A 23,487-nucleotide genomic window follows, 5' to 3' on the forward strand; every position below is an offset into this window, starting at 1 on the left:
TAATTTTTACATAGAGGATGTTCTTAAGAGATTACAAGCATGGTAGTTTATAGGCAGAGTTTGTGTGTAGGTGTAACCGCCGTAAAAAAGTGATACTATACGAATGATGCGATAGTACCGTATGGGATGACGTCAGTGAGGTGTAATTGTTTGATTCCATGTAGTAGTGGAATAATATGTGAAGAAGCACGGACGCGGCGACCAATAACGGTTCTCCACATGTAACGTTCTGGATTTCAGCCAGTCATATTACAGGCTGATGCAAGTGTGGTTCTAGGATATTCTGCAGTCACTCAAATGTTGCAGCTCGCCAGTACGATTACATCAGTTAGAAAAAGCGTACGGAGTTTACGTTCTGTCCTTCGGTGTTATGTATTGCATCAGTCGGTGTCTGGCACTCGGTGGTTCCAGAAGTTGGACAAACGATAGATAGGGGTGGTGAAGTTCTAAAGCAAGTGACAATAGTAAATTCATTCTATATTTTATGGCTGATTATGAGCGTACTGAAAAGTGTTATCATCACGTTGCCTAAAGGCCTGCCGTCGAAGACGCCTGGCATTATATCGGCAACGGAATTAACAAAATCTGTGCCGAAATTAAATTTTTCTGCTACCTTATTAACTGACAAAACGAGAATGGATCCAAAGAAAATGACAAAACACGAGGAAATTTCAGATGACGGTTCATCGTTCAAAACAGATGTATGCGTTCGTGGAAAAAAACGGCGGCTAGATCACTTGACATGGGAGGAAAAACTACAGAGAAAGTACGCTGATAAGAAATGAAAATTATAAATAAAAATCATAGTACATATGTAGATACGTTATCGAAATATGATAAATCCATTTCTATTGATTTTCCGATTTGCAATTGATTGTATTTTGATTGATTATATTTTTCATATAATTTGGTGATTAAAAGGAAGTGTTTTAGTATGAAATAATTGAAGAGGGAAATATCTTAATCAAGTTTTCTATGATGTTTTTTAAGACACGAATAATATTAGTTTAACTGTTGTGTTAGTTTAACTTAATTAATATTAGACTGCATAGCTAATTTTATATTGATATTATTTTAAAGTTCAAGAACTTGGCGAAATTACATATTGAATTTTAAAATTGGTTTTTTATAAAAAGCGGTAAATGTCATGTTTATAATAATGTCCTATGTTTTTCGTTCATAATGTAATTAGAAAACATTCGAAACTAGTGTTGAATTAATCCAAAATGATATTTTATAGGAAATTAAAAAATAGGGTAGCAGCTCAAACTTCTCGGGATCGTAAAAAGGCGAAACTTGACGAATTGGAAGAAACTGTTCGAACTTTAAGGGAACAAAATGAACTGTTGACGCAAGAATGTTCGATGTTAAGATCACAAAACGAAATATTAGTCACAGAAACGAAAAGATTGAGGAAGGAAAGAGAGACCAAGAACGCGGGAGAATTTGTTTGTTCCATGTGCCAGAGTCGTGTCGGCTGTGCTGTGTCCTCGCTGGGATCTACAGTGTCCCCCACTCACCCTCTGCAGCAGGGTGGAACAACACAGCTGGCATCGTCGCTGACGCTAACCCCAGGAGCAACAATTCTCCTGAAGATACTGACCATCTACCTCCTCTTGAAGAATTATTTGGCGACTTCCAAGGAGACGATTACATCGAACGACTTGAAGAACTTGCAGAAAGCCTTTTACGGGAGGTTACAGCAGAAGTGGAAGCAAATCCTCATAGAACAAATGAACAAGTGAGTATTTTTGATCATTATTGATCTATCAAGCAACTACATCATATAATTTAATTCTATTGCTTTAGACTTTAGGAATGAATGATTTGTTTGAAAGAATAGAAGCATTTTGATATATTCTGAAATCCATTGGAAATCATTGATTATTAATAATTAAGCTACAATTCTTGAATATTGTTAAACATTTCATTCGTTTCTGAATTCATATTTTTCATTTACAACTCAGTCTTCCTTTCGTTAATGACATAATGATTGTGTCTTGCGTAGGTGCCAGCCAAGGAAAATACCACTGAGAAATGTCACTATTCAAAAAGAATGGTGGGGCAGACATCAAAAGATGTGGAAACCAATGGAACCTGTAGAAGCATGAATACACATCAACCATGGCATTCTGTTTCTAGCACAGCCAGTGCACCTTATACCACAAACACAACCGCACCTGCATCGATAAAGTCAGAGGTCGAAGTAAAACAAGAAGTCGAAACACAGGAATTAGACACTATTTATGGTACCTACGATGAGGCAACCAATTCCGTAATGATTATTTATCCAGGAGATGAAAACAACGTAAGCATTCAAGAATGCGTTCAAGAAGTAGTTACGGACGGTATTTGTACGGATGGTGTTTGTTCAAATGAAGATTCAACGTGCATAACACCGAATTATTATTCCAATCAGTTATCACCATGTTACACAAATACGGATTCTATGTCGCCGGCGAGTATACAATCTGAAGATGTGGATATTAACTACACACATAGGAAATTAGATTCTAACGCGTCCGATTATGGATACGAATCGCACGGTTCTCCAAATTCTGATGTACGACTTGAAAAAAGTAACATAGGTCTGTCGGATCTTTGGCACGAAAGTTTCTCTGAATTATTTCCAACATTAGCATGACAATTTCCTCAAAAAAGTAAATCTAAAAGACAATATCTGTGATACGCGTTAATCATACTTGCGAACTTGCGGGAAAGCATTCGTATGATTAGGTAGTTATTTGTTATTTTCTTAGTTTGACGGTAATAATATGTATAGCGCAAACTATGACACTTTACAATAGCACATCTCTAAGTATACATTTCCATTCATACTTTTATACGTGTATTCTTAATGTTAAAACATTATAGTTTAAAACACATTTTTTCTGATTTATCTCGATATAGAGATTCGCACGGTAATGATAAACACGGCAATGAATGTTACTGTATATAATATCTCTTAGATGTTTATTAGTGAAACAATATGAATACTGCTGTGCCACAGCATGCCAAATAAACAGCGTATAAAAAGAAACTCTTGTCTATTTTTAGATTTTATCCTAGTCTTTATATTAAAAAAAAAGTAGGAAATAGGAAGCCTTCAAGAAAAAATACTACAAAAATTAATCTTTAATTCATATTTTTACTGCTCTTACATTATGCACTTATGGAATATTTTGCTTTTGATTAATTTATGTCATATTTATCGATATTTGTAATATTGTATTTCTTGTGGATATTCAGATACCTGGTAAATACTAACCTCTATAGAAACCTCTATATTGGAAAATACAACTTGCATCATTGCAATCGTAAATATAAATATTTTATAAATACGTATCAAATCTATCAGAATTGTAAATATTTGGTAATGTTCCGATTTCACAAATATCTTTTTTAATTGGCAGCTTTTTTTCTTCGATATATCTCTCAATGATTACATTATTAGTAAAAATAAACTACTAATTAGCACCCTTTAATAATCCTTAGATTGTAGGTCAATGTAAAATACGTAATATAAAATATTCGTGAAAATATTAGCAACGTGCCCTTATTAAGGACAATGGAAGATAATAACGACCACAATTATCCTATTACCTTATTCTTATGATAAGAATGCATAAGAATAAACAACGATACGTGATATAATTGAATTGTTGCACCATTTGCATATTGAGATTTATAAAAATTTCCAAAGGCTGCTTCGGGTCACGACACGAAGCTTGAATCGTGGAATACCAGTACTTGTGTATGATGACTAAAGCGATTACATATTCTACGCGGTATAGACATATGTGAGCAGCCTATAAAAATTGTAAGTAATACCAAGCGAAACAGCGCCTGTTCGTCTTTATGTTACAAATACGAATACTTTGCGGTAGATTTTTAACCGAATAACTTGTCGAAACACCCGTGGCAATATGGTTTATCATTTTGTTCCTTAAAAGTACCTTTGTTCAATTGCTTTAAACAGAACGCGCATACAAAATGTTCGGGATGGAACTTCCGGAACATCGCGGTAATGCAACGACCTGAAAGAAGATAATGTTTATTTGCAAAATTAGCAACGGTTAACGACATAATGATTATTAGTAGAAGGTATGAAAAGCGCAGGTACCTGTAATTGGTTTATGGCACCCTGCGCATAGGGACCCTCTTTTAGCGTGGTAATGAGTTTCACAGTAGGGTAAACCTTCGTGATCAAAGAACGAGCCACCTTGAAACTTTTGTCTACAATCCTGTGAATATAAAACAAAAGAAGCGTGTATATCAACTAGAAATATTTTTCACGAGAAAAGAAATGTATGACTGTATTGAACATCATTACAGAGAATAGAAAAGATAGTACTATACAATAATGTCGTTTCTTTAATCCCTATTCATTTATGAATGAATTTAGAACGACTACTCCATAATATGGAAGAACGACTCAACGAGACAAGTATAAATTACGCGTATTCAAGCACGCGTACATCTGCTGTACGTGTATGGGTTAATGTATAGCTAATATATGAATAGCCCGTGAGATCTACAGATCGTAATTTGTAGTGAATCTATGCGTTGACAAACATCATTAGATCAATATAGGATGCCGGCGTCCGACACACCTGCCTTCAACGAAGACACGTGGCAAGCGGCAGCATCCGAGTCACGAGCTAACTCTTTGTGTTGTGTGTGTTTTTTTTTGTTTTTTTTTCCTAATTTATTTTTATTTCGCATACAATACTAGCAATTGATATTAGCGTAACGATCGATTATTAATAATATTTATCTATCTATAGAACGTAATTTAACAGCAAAAATTTAATTCCGGCTGCATCGAATAATTTCTCGTAGAATTCTATTGTAATCCTAACGACGCCCTAACTGTTTGTAATGTGTACCGTACATTTATCCGTGTGTGTGTTCGTGTGTGTTCGTGTACATAAATGAATAGAAATTTCGAGAGAGACAGATAACGACGGGGATGAAGTCGAATCGGTGCATTCTTCCTTTCTGGGCCACCTAAATCACCTGTTGAAAAAAGATGGGAGGAAGGGGGAAGAGTCAGGATCATAAACTTTTGCAGCCTGACAGCATAAAGAGGGGAACAATAGGGCTTTTTACATAAGAAATCGAAGCAACGCGATGGCTCGCCATCGCCTATGCTTCTTCCTCTTCTTCTTCATCATCATCGACACCGACGCATTTTGGGCAAACGGGTTTGCCCTCCATCGCATAAAACGACTTCCCAGATACCGGCTTCTTGCAATCCTGCAAGTTTTACATTTTAAAGCTACTGAACTGTGCAAACAGTTCATCGATACTTCGTATTAATCCTGAAGCGTTGCTGCAAATGGAAACAATTTGTTACGGATAAATATCGACAAGCAAAAAACCTACCCTGCAGACGAAACAATCCGGATGCCATTGACTGTTTAGAGCGGAGATATAATTCTCCATAATAGCACGATTACATCCGCCGCACTTCGGCGCGAACATGTCGAAGTAATCCTCCCGACAGTACGGCTTTCCGTCCCGCTCGTGGAACCCCTCTTCACCAAACTGTTTGCCACACTGAGCGCAAAAGAAGTGCTCCGTGTGCCAAGTTTTTTCCAACGCGGTTACGCATTTCTGAAAATAACAAGAATCTGCTGTAATACTAGAACGAAACACCGCGTGTGGGTTTCGTTGGACGCCTTACGTCCAGAATGGGACCGTTGCAGTAGGCGCAACGTGGTGAGAAAAGATTATGATAATCGGGCTCGCAGTAAGGGTGACCCTCCCTTTCGAAGAAGTTTCTCGTGCCCAGTTCCTGATTGCAATGCGTGCATGTGAAATGTTCAGGGTGCCATGTTTTTCCTAGAGCGGTGATCACCTGTAAGAGGCATAATTTATCACTTGATTATATACAAATTTTGTCGACAAATTTGGCAAGATCCAAACGATGATTGAGTTGGATTTACTTGTCCCACGATTGGTTTCTCGCAAGCGCTGCAGCATCCCTTCTGAGTAGTGTTCACTCCTTGACGACTCATATCGGCTTGAAGGTTTCCTAGCATAGAATCCAACTGATTCTGTTTAGTTTGAGTTGCTGGCTGCGGTGGATAAGGCTCTCCGTGTTGTTGCTGGTGGTGATGAGTAGTGTGAGTCTCGGTGATATGAATTCGAGTTTGCGTGCCCTCGGGTGGCAACGGGCTTTGCGAACTCTTGGTCGCCTTGTTCGGCTTGGCGTATGGAGAATCGGTCACTGTTTGAAGTTGATGAGAACTACTATTGATCTGCAAATGTACGACATATAATTATAAAAAAAAAAAGCCAGTCGGTGCAGAGTAGCGAAGAACATGATGTTTCAGAATATTCTCACAAATCAAGCAGGATGAAGAGCAATGAAAGAGCATGGAAAGCGAACGAGTTTTCGCTGCAAGATGTTAAGATGAAAGAGAATTGAAAAATCGGTGAGGTATGTTATTAGAAGCGGAATGTCAAGGTAGCGAATATTTGAAATTTGAAAACTGAAAAATATTAAGGACCCGCGAGAGATGTCGATTGGCAGAGGCGAGCTTGCAGACTGGCTGAAAGCTTTGAGAGATTTCGTGGATCACTATATTCCCCACCTTCTATATTTTCCCTCTCCTACCACGGAAAATCGGTGAACACGAAGAAAAGGAGAGAGAGAGAGAAGAGGAGTAGAGTAGATGGTCGAATAGTGGTAGATGGTGGATGGTGGAATGGAAGTTATTTTGGTAACTTAGGGAGCCAAGAATGGGCAGGGATAGTTTTAACGGCACTGTTTTCTCATTCTGTAGTGATTTTAATAGTAAGCAAACATTACAAACGCTTATTGCACTCGGTGTCGAGGAATCTATGAATTACGTAATTGTTCTTAGGTGGTAGGAGATCTGACGATTGCGCTGACGCGTCAGAGAAGATATAAGAGACAAATTTCCTGATATACACCGTACCTTGAATTCGGAGAGAGAAGCCATTAAATCGTCAAGCTCCTTGGTAGCGTTGCTGGCGGTGTGACCATTGGTATAACTCTTCTGGACCTCGCTGCGATTCAACGATCCGTGCTGTCTAGGAGGATAACCATCGTACACGGGTTGCACCTCCGTGGACGTTTCTTGAATGGTAACTTTCACTCTACCATCGGGAGGATAATCCCTGACGAAGAAGATCGCGTTAAAATCAATTCCAAAGTACCGTGTTCAAATCGCAAACTTTCGAACTTTATCTTTTTCTCCTCTTTCTCGTTCGTTCGTGATTTTTCCAGGAATAAAAGGGAAACGCTTACCCGTTCGGTACCGCGGTGCTCAATTCTTCGAGCAACGAATCGACGGTGGGCCTTGAAGCTGACATGCTACTCGGAGAACGAAGCATCGGACTAGAATCACCATTCATTCCTCCCGAGGAAACGCGATTCTCTACGGTCATCGATATTTCGATCATCGTCGTTGCATAGTTTTCGTCAAATTCTAATTTAGCGTATCTGATCGAAACTGATGTAAACGAAAGACATGAAAATAGGATGCTGACCTCTTTCCTGATAGTGAGCATTGTAACGAGCGTTGCTTAGATCTTGCAACAACGTGTCCAACTCCGACAGATTGTTGTTCAGGGAAGGCATCTTTCCTCCGCCGCTGCCTTTCGCGATGCTCTCCTCGATGGCCTCCCGGTTCTGATAAGTCGGCTGCAACAGCAATTCATCGTTCGCTATCGATCCTTTTTAATTTGTTTATCATCCATATTTTACTCATTCAATTTTTACACCTAATATGTCCACTTTTCGACAGATTTTTCCAGGATTATCGCGGAATAGCAATTTCTCATTGATCGTAATATTCGTTTGTTCGATTGGTCTGAATATTTGTGTTAACAGGCGAATGAGAATCAACTAGGAGTTGTGTTAAGTGCGTGCGCGTAAGTTTGTTCGTTACTCGGGGCAAGAACAAGGGAAAAAAGTGTCGCGGACAAGAGACAGATGCCAAGTTGCCGCAAAAGCGGTATTATTTCAAAACATGATGTCATTAGATGCTGCGCGGAATTTGTAAATACATTATCAATTAGGTGGTCGCGCGGAGGACAAGGCGTCATGCACTTTTAATAGAAATCTGCCCGCCAAACCGACCAACATTACTCTCGTTTGTTGCAAAATCCTCGAGCAAGAGAGAAGCACCGCGAATTTGTTCCGGCGATTCAACGAGCAACGACCAGAACCGAATCAACTTTGCTCCAACTTGATCTTCGCCCGATTAAATCGCTGATAATTAATCAACTACGTAGGAAGACACGTTTATCAGATAACATTCGGTTAAGATCGTCTGATTATACGTCTTATTATTCATATCTAATATATTCTTTCGTCTTTCATCATCATGATGAAGCGATACAGAACGATACATCCTGATGGTGGAAACTAGGTTGCTCAGTGAGTTGTCGTTCCAAAAATATCCATAGCGAATCTCCGACGGAAAGAAAATGTCGCAGTATATCCGACAATCCTGCAGAACCCTGGTCGAAGTTTCTTCGACTGATCCCTCGAACGTGGAATCGTAGCCTGCGAAACGCTTTGCTCGTCAAGGCTGGTCGATCAAAAAATAAACACGGGCCTATAAACCGCCGCGATCTACAATGACACGGGGAACTTCATAAATCACCGATTCACCAAACTTGCGAAAATAGGCCGAACGCAAACTTTCCTGTGGAGATTTCCTCCGTGCTTCCCAACTTCGTCTAATATTCATCCAGTAGAGGACGAAGAGGACGTGTTTTAAGAGAGAAGTATGTAAAATTAATTCTTAAAGAATGTCGTGGGTGAAAGTTCGTTACGGTATATCTTCCTTAAATTAAGAAATTAATAAATAGATGGAGTTCAATATTTTTATTGTTAGTTACTAGACGAAGAGTAGAAAAATCATCGTTCGCGGTGATTACAAAAATAATTCCATTGCGATGGTACTTTTACAAGATGCCAAGAAATCCCCACGTGGTAGTTTTTAAAAGTTACATATTTTCATTCGAGAATCACGAGTCGTCTGAGAATCGATACACTGCGTACCGATTTTCCAATGTCAGTCAGTAGTCGACAGCTGACAAGAAATATTTTATTTAAGAAGAATAGATTCGAAACTAAATTGTATCATTGAAAGAATTGCGCATCTTTCGAAAAACAACGAATCGCGTATAATTGAAGAAAACGTTGTACGTGTCAAGAAACAAGTTTTTCGAAAAAAAAAGGAAGCTTATGTATTTTAACGTAGTCCAAATTCATTCAAAAAGGGAATCCGTAGAAAATCCTGTATATGCAATTTTCTTAGTTGTAAAGAAAACTCGATGTTTCATTCGTTTAGACAGACGGCATAGAGAAAAGTCAAAAATCAGTTAACTAAAGTTTATTGAAACTTATATATTTTTCTACAGAGGCAACGTTGCTGCGACACCATCTTTTACCATTATAGTTTACCATCCGACACCACCGTCGGTAAACTATTTAAAAAGGGAAATTACAGTTAGATTCTATACCGCGGTGTTCTCATTGATAGGTAGGATATATTCCAATAAGAAACAAAGTTTTTCAATTTTGGCATTTACAGTGTCTTCTCGATCGCCTCTTGCAATATTATTTAACACTGAACCGCGTAAGCAAGTCGCGTTTGAGGAGCAAAGATTCGAGAAACGAAAGAAAGATTCAAAGTCGAATATTTTCTTTAAAAGGATTGCGCGTGGTTCGAGAGTCGCGCACGGTTTACGCAACGTTCTCGAGAATCGCATTGGAACCCGTACGAATACGTAACACGGTTCGTTTCGTGCTAAATTCGCATCAAAGGAAAATAGTGCGCGATTCGACAGGTTTTCGCCAACTTTTCGTTTATCGTGGCCGAAAGCTCAACGCGAGAACGCCAATCAGCGTCACCCAACGGCAGTGTTTCGTGACATTGCAAGTGTTCCAAGAAGAAGAGCACGACGTTATGATTTATTTAACGCCAGCGTCGTCTAGTAAAACTATGAAAAATTATGTTCGTTACAGACATAAATCTCCAATGGTCTACACGTATTTCGTTATCGCCAGTGATTTCTCGCGAAACCATTATTTTCCTTGGATTTGGTTCTTCCTTTGTAGGTTGATAGCAGCAAATGGAACATGACGATTTTCATAGGTGCAATAAAATCTATTTATAAGACGAAGCTCCAGAAGTGTTCGAAAAGATATCCGCTATATTCACGGCAATTTCGAGCAAGCCTCTAGCGGGGTTTCTGAGTACTGAATATCCTTGTTTAGCAGAGAAAAAATTGCTTTTTCGATCGAATGGTAAAACACGCAAGGTGAAACAGAAACCGTATAACGTATCTATCTATGCACAGCCGTTATGCTTCGGTCTTTTCTCGTGTGCTTGCATACGATGGGAAAGAAGAAGACCAGTGATTGTACAATGACACCGACGATCGATAAAATATACGAAGGTTCGGTGAAAAAATGTATGGAGAATTTTGCTCTGAATGTCTAGTTTTATGAATACGTGTAGTAATTTGTTTTAATGTTTGAAGGGAACTATGGAGTTGAATTTCTTTCTTTTTTTTTTTTTAAGTTCAACTTTAATCTGAGAAAATTGTGGATAAAGTTGATAAAGCTAATATAAAAAACATATAGTTAAGTAAATTTTACCGGCGGTATATTCTATCGAAGATGGATTTTACCTAGAACTAGCTCAATTTAAAATTGAATAGTAATGATGATAATCTATGTATAAATGTTTCTGAACATTAAAACGAGCTTCGAAAATTCCAAATAGAATTCTTTTTCCATCGAGCCTTTTCGTTTATCTTAATCGAGGAAATTATGAACAAAGATGTATCGCCAGATGTATTGTTTCTCTGTTTTCACCGCTTCAAACGCTGTTTAAGCGAATGAATTTCAATTAAATTCCGCTAGGTGATACGCCTGTCATTTGCAATAGACGTTTGGTATTCGGTGAATGCGTTTCCTGTTCAATATGTCGATAAATCTTGGCTATGTCTCAAACATCAACTGCTCGACTATATCAATATCTCCATTAAACTAACTATTTGATAACGTAATTAGAAACGATGGAATGAAACCGCGTCGTCATGTCGTTTCTTTTTTCTAAATGATTATAGCTATGAGATGTTAAATGCTATTTGTCACGGAATATTCTAGCAAGGAGGAGTTACCACTGTAAGGATGACTCGGTAGAACGCCTAAAGCGACCACGTGTTACGCAACAAGGGAATACTCGAAACGATCAAGAAATATGGCGACGGAACCAGGCAATTAAATCTCGGATGAAGTTGTACTTTATAGCAGGAATCGGATTTGGCAATTGGTTACTGTGCAGTTGGCGCGATGGAAACCGTGTTGCACGCGAACCGGGAAACTTTGCAGCCAACTCAAACGTCGAGAATCTGAATAATTGATGCATCGTTGCTTCCACTGGGAAATAATCGATAATACCACCGGGGAACGTAACAAATATTCCGCGAGAAAGATCGATAAGCGTGCGAGTCCAACTCGAGAACTCTTAGTTTCTAACCTTCGTATCGTTTTACATTTCTTCCTACTCGAAAGATATTTTTGTTTCTCTTTTCTTTTCTTTTCTGTTTTCTTTCTTGTGATCGATTACGAAATGAAAAACTGGAGCAGCTCTCTCGAGAACAGATTTATGACAACAGAATGGTGGATCAAGCAAAGTGTCTTGATTTTAGTTCCAGTTTCTTCATACGATTTAAAACCACTGGGGGCCACAAGTTAGGCTATTATATATCGTCTTTTCAACACGCGAGAAACGTACCAGGGAATAAACAATCAAATATTTTACGGAAAGTCAAAAGTTCAAATCAGAAATATAATACGACCTTTCGTGATATCGGAAGAAGATATTTACCGTAACGTTAGACTTCAGTGGATTAAAGAACTATGTTCTTTTTATAGGTATACAATAAATATAGATTCCATAATGATTTAACTATTTGACTATGAAATATTATACTTGGCAGCAACATATTTCCAATAACTCTATGTATTTTTTCGAAAACCTCCTCAATTATTTTACAGTCTATAACAATTGCTGACGAAAGTCTAGTGTTGTTTTTAGAATCTAAATTTGGGAACGACTCGATTTACATATATATATATATTAAATACGTAATAATAAATGTGACTGTACTGTAGGTAGGTAATTGGTCAATTTCCTGCGAAATGATCGAATGCCGCCCGTTAATAGTTTCGGATAGTAATGCTCGCGATCCGGAATCCGATACGATTCATCATCGTGGAACATATTTCAGAGTCGATTAAACATGAAATTACGGATCGATGATTAAGTCATTCGACATCTTTTCACGGCAATAAACGATCGTAGGTTTAAAAGGAACCGACTGGACGCACGTAATATGAGCTCATTTCTCGTGATATATCCATTTTTTCACGGATCTATAGCTTTTTTGCGGCTTGACGACTCTCGACTGGTTAATTTTAGAGGCGATATCGATACTAATTTTAGACGATTCTTTGCGTCACACCAACCACTGGAATGTAACTATTTCGCATGGTTGCTCGTTTGCGAACATCTCTTTCGAATTTCCTCTGAAATCGGAAGAAAAGGTTTGCCTCTGTTTCGACTTTATTTTGAACGCATGACGCGAGATCACTCGTGTTGGACAAGTTCTAACAACACGTTTCCACGGCCGCCTCTAAAAATACGTTACAAGAATGATCGTGATACAAAGTTGGCTTCGATAAGTACGAAAAATACAACTGATTGACCGTGTCTGCCAATTTGTCCGATTAAACGAGGAAATCATAATCGTAAATTCTTGGTTATTTTCAGAGCCGTCCAACCGCCATTTTTCAGCGAAGCGCTAGCGTACGTTTGATCGTTTCGTTTCGTGAGATTATGGAAACTCGAGAGAAGGTCACCGTAAAATTTAAAATGGAACCGCGAGAAAAGCATGTCGCGCTGAACATATCACACTCGCCATCTATCTTAGCAAACCGCAACCTAAAGCAACTAAGTCTCTCTAATCAACTGCGGATAAAACGCGATATCGATAAGACAGTTAGTTTTTACAATTTATCACTAATAAAACAAATTCACGATTTATAAAAAAAAAAAAAAAACAGAAATTCGATCCATCCTCTAAATATATAAATATTATGTAAGTATTTCCTTTGAATATCTTTTACGTTTTTGCACATTTAGGTACTCCATAAATACATAAACACTTATAGTTCAATAAAGAATATTGCAATTTAATGTTCTATTAAATACTTTGCAAATTTTGTCAAATAATTATCACTCTCCGTTTATTACAGAAACCGAGATATACGAATATTTGTGTATCGAAGCATTGTTCAACAATAATGTACCGTGACCGTGTTATAAGTACGTTGCACGAATATTTCTCCCATTGTAAATGATACGAAATTGGTTTTCACATTTGACAGCGCTGTTAATTGAATTCATTGGCGTAAATAGAAAAGAAGAATAAAATTTTTCCTATTGAAATATAACAAAGAAAATTTACATACCGATTGCGGCGGAAGAGGAGAAGTTCGATTATCGTAGGATCTATAGGCGGTGGTTCTCGCGCCGTTCAGCGATCCATAACCAGGAGTGGCGTTACTACCGACATGATTTCCTTCCGATGACACTGTGTTTTGCAGATCTGCCAATAGCGCATCTGAAATCAAGAAATAATTGCTGTAAAACGTCACCGAGAAGTATCTTCAATTATCCCTAATGATTTCAAGAAGGCAATTGAATTATGGACCTCTTTGCAAGAATAAAATAAATTGGCTGATTTCACGTAGAAGATATTAGTAAGAGGCATAGCTTGTTATTTTTCTTCAGATATTGCTTCAGGTGTATCAGAATTTTTGTATACATTTATCGCAAACAGTAATAAAATGGCTGCCTGTGTTGTTTAAATAACGAGAATGGTGTCAACGACACCGATAAGCACATTAAGTTTTCATCGAAGCAACTAACGAGCGCTGCTAACATCGAGTCAGTATAAATTTAGGCAAGCTCATTGGAAAACTGTATCAAGATGAACTACTTCAGTGAGTACACCGCTTTAACATTGCTCGTTTATTCACACATTTTTATATTCCATGATAAAAACTGTCTTTCCTTTACGATAATAAAATGAGGAACTTTTTTTCTCGTTTACCACCTGGAAATATCGATTGATCAACAACGCTTGCGCTCTATGTGAAGATGTTCTTGCGCTGAAAGTATGCACACTCAAATATTTTCGATATCTCATGGCAAAATAACAAAGAAAAAAAGACGATGACGTGAGCGTTGTTTAACGAGCAAAGCTTAGAGATAAGCGTACAAGGTAAACCTCCGTGAACGTCGTAAAGTCACGTATAAAAGAATCATTTACCAAGACTAAGAAGATTTGTTTCCGTTTTCTCGGTATTGTAGGATTCGTAGAGATTATCGGCCCCAGCCTGCGACTCACATCCTGTTTCCATCGCGAGACAAACTGCGACACACCCACTGTTCCGAGAACGTCGAACTTCGCCACCAATTTCCAGTCGAATCGAAAGCAACGCGTGTGGGATATTCGCGAGATCGTGTAGTTTCCACACTTCTATTCACAACTGTGCAATTACTCTCTAATCGAGAGAGGGAAACGAAACTGATCGACGTCGAAATCGTTGACGATTTGACACTGATAATATCGCAGACCTCGCGAAATTTTCAACCAACGTCCGTGTAAATACTTTATACACGTTCTCCTTTCAATAATCGCGTGCAACACCAACGATACATTCCTTTCTATCTGTTTATCTCTGTCCGATACTCTCCCCTGGGCGATGTAAAATCACGATATAGCGAACAAACTGTCACGTGCTTATCGGATCGGCGAGATTTGCGCACGTGAATCTGTGATGATCGGCAAAACGGTACTGATTGTCAATCAAGTTCTCGGTAAAGCGACCGGCTTCGAAGCCGGAGAATAGAAGCCTGGAGGAGGCAAGCTGGTCTGGAGAAGGAGGAGGAACAGGAGATGGAGGGAGTATTCTCACAACAAGGGAAGTAGAAACTCGAGGCTGGTTCGCGAAGCCAAGGAAAACCAACCTAGCCAGCTACGAAGAAATGGTTCGCGAGTAGAACCTGAACTAGACAGTTACTTGTGAATCGGATGGATGTGCTCTTTCGCGGAAATTGAAATGTTCCTTGAATTGGACCTTCGATAACGTAACTTAAAGGTTAGAAAACGATAAGAAAACGAATATAATAATTCAAATATTGCGTCCTTGCTTTGTCGATAAAGTAGGTCTTTAAGGGAAAGGTGATCAATTTTTATACATTATGAAACAAGAATGTTAATGCCGTAGTATTTTTTAATTAATGAAGAATTATTGAGTTTCAGGTCTAGTTCGTGTCGACTTTGAATCAATATAACAACGCGTTTGAATGAAATTCGTGGTTGGCAGGAAGCCTACCGAGCTCCCCCGGATCTATTTTATACTGCTGAATCATACAGTCAATTTGGACATTAATATTGCATGATATGCGTAACGCACTTTCGTCATAAATTTCAGGGATATTGGACACGTACGATAATGACTTTAGACACTTAATAAATCATATAGAAGTATTACAGTCGCAGGTATTTAAATCAAAATGTTTCTGCTTTCAATATATTACATCGAATATGTATTGTTATTATTAACATCTGATTAAGCAAAACAAAAACATGGTCGCAAGAAAGCACGTAATTATAATTAGGATTCGATGCAATCATAATTTCCATCGATCTCTGCATAGACAAAGTTAGTGATTACTGTCATTAACTCGCATTACTATTGGCTCCAAATTTACTTACTTATATACTGTTCCCAGCGTGCGTGTCGTTGGATCGTTGCCAAACGAGCCGGTTTAATCGGCGATACAGGGCTCGTAATGTCGGTCATAGTCATATCACTATGTTTTCAACGACATGACACTGAATCAAATGACACTAAAAATTGGAGTTTAATATATCACCGAAGAACAGGATGAGAATTGAAAATTTAAGTGTGTAATCCTTATGATTAACTCGAGAGTAACCTATCCAAACATTGATGATGATATGAAGACTGACCTCCGATTCTGTTTACGAACAGAGAGACACAAACACGAATGAGGAACGACAGCGATTCTAATTTGGCTAGTGAAAATATTCGAAACATTCTATATATACAATATATCTCCTTCCCCGACAATTATTACATAGTATGTACTTACTGTTTTGGTACAATTATACACACGTACGGATAAACATTTATCTTGTAGATATAATTATATTATTTAATAATGACGATATGCTTCGACACTTGAGATAATTGTTATTGTATTACAATTAATCTATATGATTACAAAAAATGAAATTAAATTATTTCATACCACATTAAATTATCGCCACGTGCAAGTGTCGAAGGTAATGAGCAAACGAAGATATGATGGCTAGGAGGCACGTATGTGTTGCGAGATCAGGTAGAACTGCCAGCACGTGTTTTCTCAGTTTGCATCTACAGAATCTGTGTTACGTGAACCCATCTCCTCCTTCCTTTGTCCCTCTTCTCCTTCCTCCCTCTTTTCAACCTCGTTGTTCTTCGTCTCTGTTTCGCACCTTCTTTCACGCGATGCTTATATATGTTTACATCTAGATTCATGACGACAAAATACCCAAGAATAACTTCGACCACCCATCATCTTTTGCCACGGTTTTCTCTTACTATTTTGAATTTTGTACTTCCTTCGGGAGAGCGGTATCTTCCAAACAGAGGATTTACGAATTTGTTCGTAACACAAGAGTAAAAAAAAAAATTGTAGATTGTTTTGTGAAAATAGAATGGATCATGTTGATCCTATTCGAGTCATGTATGCCAGTCGTAAGCGTAGGAAGTTAAATCACACACTGTCGTGCCTCATATGGATATGTATAAATCAAACCAAGGTTCGTTCAAGGAAGAGATGCCTACGCACACATTGGATCATTATATGAGCTTTTATGCAATGGAATGCATGATAAATAAGTGCAGTTTCCTGTATTTCTAAAAAAGCTAGTGCATTACGACTAGAAACGTAATAATGCATATTGATGATAACAACTTTCATATTGCTGTTCATCGTATAAGCAGAGCTATTGTATTCATCGTATAAACATATACATACATATGTTTGATTTTCTTTATAAAACTCATATAAAATAAATTACTGAATTATTTGACAAGAAAAAATTAGTAGTGCATATAAATATGCATTTATAAGTCTTTCACATTGGAAATGGAAAAGGAATCTTTAAGAATTAATAATTAATTATGTACATATATAATGACAGGGGCACTACCGATAAAATTGATCCCTTGTGTCGATACATCAACACTTTGTCTCCTGTGTGATCAAACAGATGACGCCACTCGAAAAAATCGACACAATATTTTTAATTCAAATTTCTTTCGAAACAAATAGAAATGAACTACGTATCACATTCTTTTATAGATTTCCATAAAAAGGTCGTCCGTAAATAATGACTTCGAGAATTATTTCAGAAAGTTTAGTGTCAAGGCGACCCACATTGTAGGTGAAAGGTATTCCAAAAAAATGATGTGATCTGTTGCATCATGAGTCATCCCTTCAGACCGAATTAAATGTGCATTTTAAAAATAATTTAAATCGTAAGAAACGTATAGTCTGATTGCACATGCGAAAAAATCGAAACATGTACACTTTTTAATTTTAGAAGATTTCTTTAAAAAATGTTTCAAATAATAATAATTAATTTTTTTAATTTATAGATATTTATATATCTTTTCATAAATTACGAAAACAATTTGGAGTATCTTTAAGGTTGGCTACTTTGTGTATTAACCTTTGAAAATATGCCAGAGATTCATTTCCGCCAACAATTCAAGACTATTATAAATTTATCAAAACATGAAATGATAAATTAGTAAGCAATAAATTAGTTACCGAAAAATAGTAAATAGAAAAGACATACGCGAATAAAATTAACCCATCCTTTTATATGTAATCTAACTAAAATGTAAACTAGCTAATTTTAATAATTACTTATATTTATAAAACCATTCAAGGATGGCACGACTAATTCATCCCTTTCAAAACGTTTTAACGCGCTCTATGAACTGACGAAAAATAATACCGTCAGAAGCAATTGAGCTTAATTTAAAAGTTCACATTACGTTATCGCGCAAAGTTGCGTGAACACAACCAACGCAGACATAGATACTAGATCGATATATTAACTAATGTTTCTAATTTTAATTCTATGAAAAGAAAGCATATCAAGAACAATTTTTAATTAGTAATCCAGACCGGTATACTAATTACATATGCAAAAAGGTCGCATATATGCACGTATGCATCCGTAATCATTAGAAATAATTTCATATCATCGTTTTATTTTAAAGTTATAGAACAAAGCATTAAAATCACGCAAAATTAAAAGGGTTAAAAACATAAAAAGAATTATCGACTCACATCCTGGTGGTGAACCTTTTGTGATGGTGATTTTATAGGGCTGATAGATAGCGCTTGGTTCTACTTTTCCATACATTGTACGATCCATAGCCATTTTTTTTTTTTTTTTTTTTTTTTAAACGTACCACTTGAAAATATAATCACACTTATATCCGTTTACTTATTTTATGTCAGTTCATACGGAATCACGAATTCATCGCGTACAAGCATGTATGCTATTATGTAGCACTTTTACTGCGGTAATGCTTCTCTTCACTGTCTATCGCGAACGACCGAGCTGTGTAGACGATCGATTAGTGGTGGGGATGATGCACACACCACACGACCACTTGTTGAATGCCGTCTGTGAATTTTATACATACGAATCCACAAATAGGAGAATAATCTACTAGGTTTAAAAAAAAGAAAAAAAAGAGCATCAAAGGTATGCAACTTGATAAATAGTAGTAGTCTATCGATCGTTATCTCATTTATATGTTTTTCAATTATTTTGCGCTCACGTTTAAATACACTGCAATCAACAGATTTACTTACGCACACACAATGTGTTATTGAGATTTTATGCGAGAAGCTGAATGAATACGTTTTTTATTGGCTACGATTGTAGAATGAAGTGTCACCGCTTGTTGAAATACAACAGAACAAGAATCGTGGTATCAATACTCTGTGAATAGAGTGAATTCGACGGGAGGAAAACAAGAAGTTCAAATGTACAAGTGTATTTCAGGCGCTCGCCCGCACTCACGACTTCCATCCTCTCCGAGCAATGCTAAAACAAGAGGACAACGGTGCCGTGAAATACACTAAAAATACGTAGAATCGTTGGCACATGATAACCCAGAGCGCACTTGCGATATTATGCGGATTTTGGAAAATCTCTTCCGGTATAAATAAATATACCACGTGCAACCACCCGTGTTCCTCAAAATTTTCGCAGCTTTTTAAATTAACTTAAAAGCTTTTATTTATAGAGGTGCTTAGAAATTCTAATTTTATTCAAAAATAGAGATCATTACATCGCAATTGCGTAATTTTATCTCGAAATGATAATCGATGATAGTAACGCTACTTATTAACATTATAGTTTGCACTTGAAGGTATAAATACGTAATGATATAAACTCATTGCGATCGCATATGATTATAACAAACATATAATTAATACTGATTATATAGATATTATAAGTGATGCGTTAAGCAAATCAAGATGGAAGAATTTGTGGAAAAAGATTTATAATTAAAACCTGTATCACGATTAATAAAGTTACTGGGGATGAACGAACTAACATGTGATGCATTTAACGGTGACGCAACAAAATGTTACCATGGTAATACAGATAACAGTTACGTACTTCACTTCGCCTGGTACTCGTAAATTCGTAACATTACAGCATGCCATCTATATTTTGCAACTAAATCTAGTCCTAATCAATTTTCATCTAAATACATTATGTAAAACACTACTGCGAAAGGAATACGTATACATAATGATACAACTTTGGTTACAAATAATAAGATATATACCTTTTATATTTACGAATGTACATATATAAATAGTAACAAAAGTGAAATACAATAGAATTAAAATTGTCACGTCATATTTAGATGTATTAGAAAAAAATTGCATTTTTGATTTTCTTTAGCATCCCTTTATCAATAATACTTGTTCACATATAAATATTATATTAAGTGTGTGTGAACAAATAAATATAAATATACATGTATAATTATAACATCGATTTATTGATATCATATTTGAAAAATTTAAAATAAAATCAGGGGAGTGATATTTCACAATTTCCATATTTTAAAAATTTTTAAAACAAAAATTAAAGTTAAAACTAAAAAAAGATGTAAATAGTACACATGATTAGATGATAATATGTTATAAGTATTCTTATAAACATAAATGTTTCTGACAGTATGATCGATTCAAATTTGAGGTTATTTTATCAATTGGGTATTTAAAATTCATTTTACTCACCTAGATCATCCATGTTTAATATATATTAACCCTGTAGATATTGTTGCACAAATTACACTCAACCCGTGATAATTTTCAATTAAAATGACGGTAAAATGTGTCAAAATTGAATGATCAATTTACGTCCCTCAGTTGGGCAATGCAAACATCAAATATGGAGAACCCGGTTCTCTCACTTCATAACTTCCAGCATTCATTGTCTAACCTTTATATGTGTATATAAGCAAATGTATCATCTCTGGTATAATATATTGAACTTCTCATTCGTTTAGAATAATATATTTAAGTATAATTTTTACTGTAACAAAGTAATTATTTATAATGTCCATGAAAAAAAGAAACTTTTTTTTCTTCATTATTTATATGCATATATGTTTATAAGTAAATTACATTCCTTTCAGTACATTCTATATATCATAATGGGAGCAATAAAAATATATAGATCATGGTTTAATTCCTTATAGTCATAAAAATTATTTACATTTATAGAGTATGAAGTTAAATTAAAATCTACACTATTGAATTTCAAATAACCTATATTTGTTACATACTTTCTTCATAATTTATATAGCTACCAAGACGAAAAATCACCAAATGAGTTTGTTACGATTTTTCTCTTTTTAATTATGGGTGGTATACTTGATTCCTCTTTCTTCATCCTGCAAATAAAATTAATAATTAATATTGTTCTAAAAATGTATATATACGTAGCGACAAATATATGTAATGCGATTTTACTTGTCTTCTTCTTTGTTCGGTTTTATGTATTTTCCTACGCCTGATCGATATACTTTTAACACGTCATTCTTTCCTGCTTCATTATCTGATTTATTTTTTGCAGCTTCTTGAGCCAATCGTTCAATTTCGGCTGCACGTTCTGCAGCTAATTGTTCATCTGCTTCTTGAAAAGGATCAACAAACACTTGTGCTTTTTGTATTATTATATCTTCTATTGGTCTGTCTTTGTTATCTACTTCAATTTTTTCAATGGCATTTAACGTTTCTAACCCACCTACTATTTTTCCAAAAACTGTATGTTTGCGATCTAAATGTCTACACGATCGGAACGTAATGAAACTGTAATTAAATGGAACGGACTTATTAGATTTTAATGAAATTCCATTTGTAAACGTATGTAAATATGAAATACAATATATACAATTGCGATCCATTTGTGTTTGATCCAGCATTTGCCATTGATAAAATTCCTCTTCCTTGATGAACTAAATTTGGTTTGAATTCATCTTCAAATGTCTTACCCCAAATAGATGTTCCTCCATTACCAGTATTTGTAGGATCACCTCCTTGTATCTAAGTAAAATAAAATGTTAACATTTTTATTATCTATAAACCTCTTACTTAAAGTGGCCATATATTTACCATAAAATTTCGTATAGATCTATGAAACTTTGTTCCATCATAGTAACCATTCTGACAGTGTTTTATAAAATTTTCACAAGTTTTTGGTACAAGATCACAATGCAGTTCCAAATTTAAAGCACCAAAATTCATGACTAATCTTACATATCCTGAAAAAAAAAAAATGTTTCAGTTAAGAAAAATATAAAGATATATATCGTAATAATTGTGTTCATACCTTTCTTTCGAACTCTTTCATATCGTACTAAATCTTCTGCAATAACTGCCGCTTGGTGTGTAGTTTCTGTTGGCATTACTGTTGATGTAAAGCCAGCTGCAACCGCACCAGTGGAGTAATGTGCCTATATTTATAAGTTTCTATTTTCAAATGTTATATTTTATATATATATATATATATATATATATATATATATATATATATATAAAACTTATATTAATATACAAACCGCATTAAATTTGTCTGCTTTTGGTTTAGAGATTTCTTTTTTAGTCTCAGTCTGTTTATAATCTCTATCTAATTCAGCTAATATTTCTTTAGTTTCCATAGATACAGTTTTCAATTTTGCATTTGGGTCATTACGTTCCCTTATCATTTCTAGAATAATTATCAGTATCTATATCATATTTATTCATATTAGTATATATAAAAGTGTTATTGCAATAAATGAAAATTTCTATTTTAGAATGTACTTGTAAGATATTACCTTCATCCTCAAGTTTTATATTATTTTTAATATGATGGAATGTAGATAAATTGAATTTCATTGCATTGTTTGGATCTTGTATTATGATAATGTCCTTCCTTGTAAAAGGTTGATCGTTTATTAAATCTTTCCAATTACGTGCCTTTATATTCAACTGCTCTATTGCCTAAAAAAATATTACTATAAATCATGAATAAATGTTTTCTATCTTAATGAACATTTACCTCATATGAAAATACATTTCCAGTTGTTTTGATAGCAATAATATGAGAGTGTTTAGTGAATAATTTGAAAAGAACTGGGCAATGATATTGTCCTTCTGAATTCTTATGAAAATTAAGTTTTATTAAAGTTTTTGTGTCTAATGGCTTTCCTGTAACTGGATTATGCTTAAGTTTTTTTATATATTCTAATATTGCTTCTAATTCAAAAATGTTTCCTTGTGGATCACAATAAGGGTGCTGGAAAGGTTGTAAAGTTAAACAACAATGGTCATAAGGCAAGCGACGAAATGTTGTATCTTCAGTTGCTTCAGAACTTCCAGATTTTTTTCCACCATATAATGTTGTCCATTCTGTATATGTTAAATACCTGGAAGAATAATAAATACAAACAATTTAATTCGAAAAATGAAAAATATAAAATTATAACCTAAATAATATTTTTAAAAATCTTACATCTTATCTTTTTGATGCTGACGTTTACCCATTTTGATTGTGTTATTGATTAGTTATCTTTATAAAGGACTTACAATGATTATATCTATTTAATTCAATAATATTTTTAAATTATTTAATACTTTTTTGCACTTTGACATATACCAAAATAATTGATATGTATTTATACTACAGCATAGTAAACTTCTTTTTCAAGCTTGGCCAACCTGATAAAATAACTATATTATTTTATCACTA

General features: G+C 35.5%; 3 protein-coding genes and 1 long non-coding RNA gene across 8 annotated transcripts; 2 read left to right on the plus strand and 2 right to left on the minus strand.

Moving 5' to 3' along the window:
• Positions 1–247: 247 nt before the first annotated feature.
• On the plus strand, positions 248–2,307 carry Xbp1 (X box binding protein 1). Its single transcript, XM_072012775.1, has 3 exons — positions 248–766; positions 1,241–1,741; positions 2,009–2,307. The coding sequence occupies exons 1-3, from the start codon at positions 495–497 to the stop codon at positions 2,109–2,111; spliced, it is 876 nt and encodes a 291-aa protein (XP_071868876.1). The 5' UTR covers positions 248–494; the 3' UTR covers positions 2,112–2,307.
• An 821-nt stretch (positions 2,308–3,128) lies between these two features.
• Positions 3,129–18,652, minus strand: Pax (paxillin). 5 transcript variants are annotated; one of them, XM_072012768.1, is made up of 11 exons: positions 16,410–16,429; positions 15,850–15,947; positions 13,535–13,686; positions 7,525–7,678; positions 7,283–7,412; positions 6,951–7,152; positions 5,952–6,266; positions 5,690–5,863; positions 5,389–5,619; positions 4,124–4,244; positions 3,129–4,037 (listed from the first exon to the last, which is right to left on the minus strand). In XM_072012768.1, exons 1-11 carry the CDS (start codon positions 16,412–16,414, stop codon positions 3,892–3,894), a joined length of 1,728 nt encoding a protein of 575 aa, XP_071868869.1. In that variant the 5' UTR covers positions 16,415–16,429; the 3' UTR covers positions 3,129–3,891. The 5 variants fall into 5 exon arrangements, with proteins under 5 accessions (XP_071868869.1, XP_071868871.1, XP_071868872.1 ...); XM_072012770.1 differs by lacking the exons at positions 15,850–15,947; positions 16,410–16,429 and adding an exon at positions 18,507–18,652; XM_072012771.1 differs by lacking the exons at positions 15,850–15,947; positions 16,410–16,429 and adding an exon at positions 14,398–14,533.
• Positions 13,766–17,183, plus strand: LOC139992171 (uncharacterized). The gene is made up of 5 exons (XR_011801037.1): positions 13,766–14,068; positions 14,226–14,349; positions 14,439–15,312; positions 15,394–15,633; positions 15,867–17,183. It is a non-coding gene; the product is annotated as an uncharacterized lncRNA (long non-coding RNA).
• LOC139992167 (RING-type E3 ubiquitin-protein ligase PPIL2) lies at positions 18,537–23,468 on the minus strand. Its single transcript, XM_072012774.1, has 11 exons — positions 23,251–23,468; positions 22,798–23,164; positions 22,574–22,739; positions 22,316–22,464; positions 22,087–22,210; positions 21,870–22,018; positions 21,649–21,800; positions 21,228–21,566; positions 20,490–21,148; positions 19,041–19,275; positions 18,537–18,891 (listed from the first exon to the last, which is right to left on the minus strand). The coding sequence occupies exons 1-9, from the start codon at positions 23,280–23,282 to the stop codon at positions 21,061–21,063; spliced, it is 1,566 nt and encodes a 521-aa protein (XP_071868875.1). The 5' UTR covers positions 23,283–23,468; the 3' UTR covers positions 18,537–18,891; positions 19,041–19,275; positions 20,490–21,060.
• Between the last annotated feature and the right edge of the window lie 19 nt (positions 23,469–23,487).

The sequence above is a fragment of the Bombus fervidus genome, chromosome 11 (assembly GCF_041682495.2).
Source record: "Bombus fervidus isolate BK054 chromosome 11, iyBomFerv1, whole genome shotgun sequence".
NCBI lineage: Eukaryota > Metazoa > Arthropoda > Insecta > Hymenoptera > Apidae > Bombus > Bombus fervidus.

Bases quoted from the DNA above. Each gene is read 5' to 3' on its own strand.
- Xbp1 (XM_072012775.1), top strand. From the start codon at position 495: ATGAGCGTACTGAAAAGTGTTATCATCACGTTGCCTAAAGGCCTGCCG. The intron at 767-1,240 runs GTACGCTGATAA...GATATTTTATAG, and splicing joins GAGGAAAAACTACAGAGAAA to GAAATTAAAAAATAGGGTAG. The intron at 1,742-2,008 runs GTGAGTATTTTT...TGTCTTGCGTAG, and splicing joins CTCATAGAACAAATGAACAA to GTGCCAGCCAAGGAAAATAC.
- Pax (XM_072012768.1), bottom strand. The intron at 7,679-13,534 runs GTATGTAAATTT...TTGCTGTTGCAG, and splicing joins CTCCTCTTCCGCCGCAATCG to CCGACTTATCAGAACCGGGA. The intron at 7,413-7,524 runs GTCAGCATCCTA...CGATGACCGTAG, and splicing joins TGCTCACTATCAGGAAAGAG to AGAATCGCGTTTCCTCGGGA.
- LOC139992167 (XM_072012774.1), bottom strand. From the start codon at position 23,282: ATGGGTAAACGTCAGCATCAAAAAGATAAGAT. The intron at 23,165-23,250 runs GTAAGATTTTTA...TTATTCTTCCAG, and splicing joins CAGCATCAAAAAGATAAGAT to GTATTTAACATATACAGAAT. The intron at 22,740-22,797 runs GTAAATGTTCAT...ATATTTTTTTAG, and splicing joins GAAATGTATTTTCATATGAG to GCAATAGAGCAGTTGAATAT.